Genomic DNA, 5,306 nt, shown 5'->3' on the forward strand with positions numbered 1-5,306 from the left:
CTTTTCTATAATCAAATCCTTTTTTTTCTCTCTCTCTCTCTTTTGCTTAGAATGTTACGTAGCATTTTGATGTCTCTTTTTCGGCCACAGTTGGGTTCTATTATTTATGAGGTTCATTTTGTTCGACAGATTTTCCTTGAAAATTTCTCCCGGCTCTACTTTTATTCCTCGCGAACAACGATGATGAAACTGTTTACGAGGGAGTTAAACACGCCTTTTCCCCTTAATAAGCCTGAAATTACAGAGAGGAAAACCAACATGTACGCTGTATCCGCCGCTGCTACAACACAACCACTTTATTCTCCTCTTTGTAGATACAGTAGCTCAGACACCCGTCTCAGTCCAGCTGTGAGGTTACTTCTTTAATAAACAAAACACAACATTTAAAAAAAACTGACATTTTTCCCCCCCTAGACACAGCTTTTGGTTATCATCCACCTGGAGGATGATGGAGTGATGGGCACAGATTAGTCCGATTTCTGCCTGCAGGAGTAACACTGTGGAGTGCATGCTGGTGTAATTGTGACCTGCCGAGCACGCCGAGTGGCTCAGCGCTGCCGGGAGAAGAGGTTCCTCAGGGCGTTGTTGTAGTTCTTGTTAAAGGCGGTGTATATGAGCGGGTTAAAGAAGGAGTTGGAGTAGCCCAGCCACAGGAAGATGCTCTTCCAGATGGGCGGGATGTCGCAGGAGCACAGCGGGACGATGAGCTCGGTGATGAAGAAAGGAATCCAGCAAAGTACAAAGACGCCAATCAAAATGCCCACCATGAGCGCCGCCTTTTTCTCCTTCTGCTCGCGCCACGTGTCCCCGTCCGTCTGGAAGGTCACGGTGGCGTGCCGCACGGTAAACACCATCTGGGGCTGCTGCGTCTCCTCCTTCACCTGGGAGGCAGCCGATCACAGAATAAATCAGTTTACTCTATTGATTGGTTAATCAATCGGACAAACCTGGTTAGCTTGAGAATCAGAAAGCAATATCCTGAACAATATGGGCCAAAGAGAAGCAATTACTGAGGAGAAAATTTTGTGGCTGCTCAACAAAAGATGGATTACAGGCTGCTGAACTGAAGTGTGAATCAACAGGTGGATCAACAAGCTTATTCTTTCATTTCATACACTCACACACACACACACTCGCACTCTTAATCTGCATTTTCCAGCAGCCCATTTTGTGCCATTTTCCCAGAGATATTGCACAGCCTAGGAAAAGGAAAAAGAAAATGTCAACATTTATCTGCTGACTTTCTCTTATTTGTTGCCTAGCACAGCTCAAGGCTGACTTCTTTTTTTTTTTTTCATCCAAAGAAGTCATCCAGGTCGCAGCTTTTATAAGGACAAACCATGCCTCTAAATGTGTCGGATGTGAAAGCGCGCAGGCTAACACTCTGCACTGTTCAACATTTAAACAAGAACCTGCAGGAACTTGTTCACTCTGGAGCAAATTTAGCTGAATCAATACGGGTCAGCGGGGCCCATAACTGATAAGACGGAAGAAGCGTATCCATTTGCGGCAGGGGCCAGAAGTTAAAAGCGTACTGCTGTTTGGAAGGAGGTTTGAAATTGGAGGGACGGTTAAAGAACATTATATACTAGACGGTGCAGTAGCTGAAATGGGCTCTTAACTGCGAGTCTGCTTTACGTATCAGATCAATGATGTCTTTAACATAAGATATTGAGTTAAGTTTTCCAAACCGTCACCTTCCTCTGCAAGGCTCAGCTTTGTTCAGGCAGCTAAATCTACTTGGTTAGGCATTCAGGAAGGATTGTGGTCAGTGTTGGCCAGGAGGTGATTAGCTTACCTTACAGTGTTTGAGGGGAAACGGCTAGCGTGGCTTCGACCCAAGTCCTCTGCTTAATATGCCAACCCATTCTCATTCCCAGGACATCAAATACAGCCGTTTTGTCTAAGCTGCTTGCATCTCAGAGATGTGCACAAGGTGTCCTCTGGAGTCTGAGCCGCTGTCAGTGTCAATATTTATAGCCGACAGATGTATAGGAGTTTTTCCAGTTTAAAAAGGTCTCATGAGGAGAATACAGGGTTGGATGTAGCGTGTGTTACAAGCCTTTACCTTAGGAAACTGCTGTTATTTCCTTTTTTCACAGCGTTTAGTTGTATTTTGCGGCTTAATTCTCATTTTTCACGTGCTTTTTGGTTAAGTTAGGCACCAAAATGTCACAGTTGGGGTTAAAATACATGCTTTCCCATCGTTAAGCACATTTTACAAGGCAAACCTCTTGTCATCTGAAAAACAGCGACAATGGCAACACCAGCAGAGAATATTTGGCCACACTCTCATGCCATGTATTTCTGATGTTCACAAATTTTTCTAACACCACCACGGTACTCTGCATGCTGAAAAATGATACTAAAGGGTATCAAGTGTGTTCAAATGTGATGCCAAGTGGCCCTGACACGCCAAGAGTGAGACCAGGCTTAATATCGCTCTCTGTTGCTTATTTCATTAGTATTCAAGCCAAAATATGAAAGAAAAGGGTGTTTTTTTGCCAACACTTGGGTTCTGGGAGTTCTTTTTGACAGACAAAAGTCAGGAACGGTGACTTCTTTGACTCACCGCCATGAGATTGTCAGCAGAGACTTCAATTCAGCTCAAATGGATGGGAAGATGTGTCCGCACGAACCGAAAATGTTTCAGCCCGAGTGAGAAAGTAGCACTTGTTCCAGGGCTTTATGAGTCTCCTTCATGAGTAGATTGGTACAAGAGGACGAGGGAGCGAGACTTGAGTGAAATAACAGGAAGAATATGAGTTTCTGGTGGCTTGTTTGTACAGTTGCTACATTTTACGTTTGGAATAAATTAACAAATACTGCAAAATTAATTCGGCCGTCATATTTGATCAGATGGCGCGACGCGTTTGTATATGAACAAACAAACAAGATATTTATTAGTGAGCTTTAGAGGTGCTGGTTTGTGTATTTTTAATCTTAAAAAGAAAGAAAGAAGTCTTTATGTGTTGAGGTTCAGTTCAGCTGAGTTGTTTTTTTTAAAAAGTTGTATAGAATCTAAAGTATATTTCTGGCATCGGTCACTTTGCATGCTTACAGTGAAATGAACCATCTTCTGCAACTACTTTCTGACTTTCGGTATAGAGCTATTTGTGCAACTAGGTCAGGAAGCTGTGCATCATACCTATCAATACACTTTATTTCTGGTGCCATGTGCATGTGTGTGTGTGTGTGGCTTATTGTCTTAGAGTGGGTGTTTTTTTGACAGATGAGTGCAGGAGGTTTATTATCTCAGATGTCGATGCCACCGCTCACATCATAGCGCCGTGCAGTCACTTCGCAGGGCTCGCTGCATGCTTGGAAATGATGAGGGTAAACTTTGACTGGGTAATGAGACGCATAGAAAACAACTATAAGCTGTGTGTGTGTGTGTGTCTGTGGAAAGCAAAACCTCCAATAAAACATATTCAGCATAATTGCTATAGCTGCAAGAACGATTGCCTGCGTAATGAAACTTGACATAAACGTCCATCAAAGCAACAACAGAAAGGGCTAATTAATTCAGCGATCGGTCCTCCTTGACCACGCGCTCCCAATTTTGGACCTACTGACGTCACACTTGCATAAGAATAGGGGGTATCTTGAGGTTTTGGGGGGACAATTGCACACATTACTTACGGTAAATGAGAAAAATGGCCTCACTGTGTGTTTTCTGTGAACCTTTTCTTCCTCCTGTGGATGTTTTCTCAGTTCTTGGCATCGTCAGACTGAATGAAAAGCCTTTCACAGGTGAAAGAAAAAGGTGTGTTTTCAAAGAGGCCTAAAAGTAGCGTAATCTCCACCACTGTCGGCGAAAAGTGGGTGCGACACAGTTTTCACAGGCAAAGCTGCCCTGATTAAATGTTTTGCTAATGCTTACGGAATAGATCTAGACCTCTGTGGCTGCTGATTAGAGGAAAACCAAAGGCAGGAAGGTTCAGTTGCCCATTAAAGATGCGGAAGATGGTATTTATAGCCTTCTACCTTCTGCCTACACACATTAACAAGCTGCTGGTGATGAGCAGGATGGCTTCAGTAATTTGTCCTCCTGCTCATACATTGAACACTTATGTTTCCCTGATTACTCTTGAACAGCTCATCAGTCAAAATAATAGATAATTGCACAGCTATCCATATTTGTGGGCATTAGCCAGAGATGTATTCATTCTGGGTTATAGGTAAGGGAGAGTAATGATATTGCGACTTATGAGGATGAGAAGTTGTTTAAAGAAAAAAAAAGGGTATAAAAATGGAAAATGAATAATCACCTCAGCCATGGGTGTGATTGTGTTCGTCTTGCGGGAACCAATCCGAAACTTGGCAGCCTTGTAGATCTTCCAATAAACAAAGAGAACCACGCAAAGCGGGAGGTAAAAGGCGCCAAAGGTGGAGAAGATGGTGTAGGACGGCTCCTGGCTCACCTGGCACTTCATCCCCTCTGAGTACGTCTCCCCCCAGCCGAAGAGCGGCGACAAGGAGATGATGGAGGACAGCAGCCACGTGAGCGCGATCATCACGTTGGAGATCTTTTTGCGCGTCTTGAGCGTGTACTCCAGGTGCCTCGTGATGGACCAGTAGCGGTCCAGGGCGATGGCCGTCACGTTCCAGATGCTGGCCGTGCAGCAGAGCACGTCGAAGGAGATCCACACCTGGCACAGCACGCGGCCCAGCTTCCACAGCCGGCCGTTCAGCTCGTGCACGAGGCTGAGCGGCATCACCAGGCCGGCCACCATCACGTCCGAGATGGCCATGGAAGCCACCAGGTTGTGGGGCACCCGGTGGAACGTCCTCACCCGCAGGATGGTCACCAGCACCAGCAGGTTCCACACAAACGTGGCCACCACCAGCATCGCCAGCAGAGTGAGAGTGAGCACGCTGAAAACTGAGAAGGGCCGGTAGATGTTCCCCCCGGAGTCATGGTCCTCCAACGCCCCGCTGAAGTTGGCTGTCAGTGAGCTGGTGTTGGGGTACGTCATGGTCGCTGCTCACGGCCCCGCAGCAGAGGGCCAAGAGGATTCAGTTTCTGCAGACAGCTTGTACATTCTGCAGGCAGGAAGAGAGAAGGAGTCACTGATTTAATGTGATTACTGTGTGTAAATCTCAACAATATGTGCTCAAGCGTAAAGACGCAACACAAATAAAAAATATGTCGCTTTCACTGCTGGTTTTTGTGCCAGTGTGTAAATCCACTGCATCGCCGTGTCATTGTCAAGAGAGGGAGTTTAGTGATTTGCTCACAATAGTAAAAAAAAAAAAAAAAAAGTACTTGAGTTTCTCATTTCAGTTGTCAAGCAACCTGCCTA

General features: G+C 45.3%; 1 protein-coding gene across 2 annotated transcripts; it reads right to left on the reverse strand.

The window, feature by feature from the left end:
• Positions 1-548: 548 nt before the first annotated feature.
• Positions 549-4,979, reverse strand: htr5ab (5-hydroxytryptamine (serotonin) receptor 5A, genome duplicate b). 2 transcript variants are annotated; one of them, XM_008280797.1, is made up of 2 exons: positions 4,272-4,979; positions 549-881 (listed from the first exon to the last, which is right to left on the reverse strand). In XM_008280797.1, the coding sequence occupies exons 1-2, from the start codon at positions 4,977-4,979 to the stop codon at positions 549-551; spliced, it is 1,041 nt and encodes a 346-aa protein (XP_008279019.1). The 2 variants fall into 2 exon arrangements, with proteins under 2 accessions (XP_008279019.1, XP_008279018.1); XM_008280796.1 differs by having other exon boundaries at positions 549-885; positions 4,267-4,979.
• Between the last annotated feature and the right edge of the window lie 327 nt (positions 4,980-5,306).

This window comes from Stegastes partitus, unplaced genomic scaffold, assembly GCF_000690725.1.
Source record: "Stegastes partitus isolate 25-593 unplaced genomic scaffold, Stegastes_partitus-1.0.2 Scaffold210, whole genome shotgun sequence".
Lineage (NCBI taxonomy): Eukaryota > Metazoa > Chordata > Actinopteri > Pomacentridae > Stegastes > Stegastes partitus.

Coding starts and splice junctions, on each gene's coding strand:
- htr5ab (XM_008280796.1), bottom strand. CDS start 4,979: ATGACGTACCCCAACACCAGCTCACTGACAGCCAACTTCAGCGGGGCG. Junction 886..4,266: donor ACACCCATGGCTGAGGTGAT/TATTCATTTTCC, acceptor ATCGGCTGCCTC/CCAGGTGAAGGAGGAGACGC.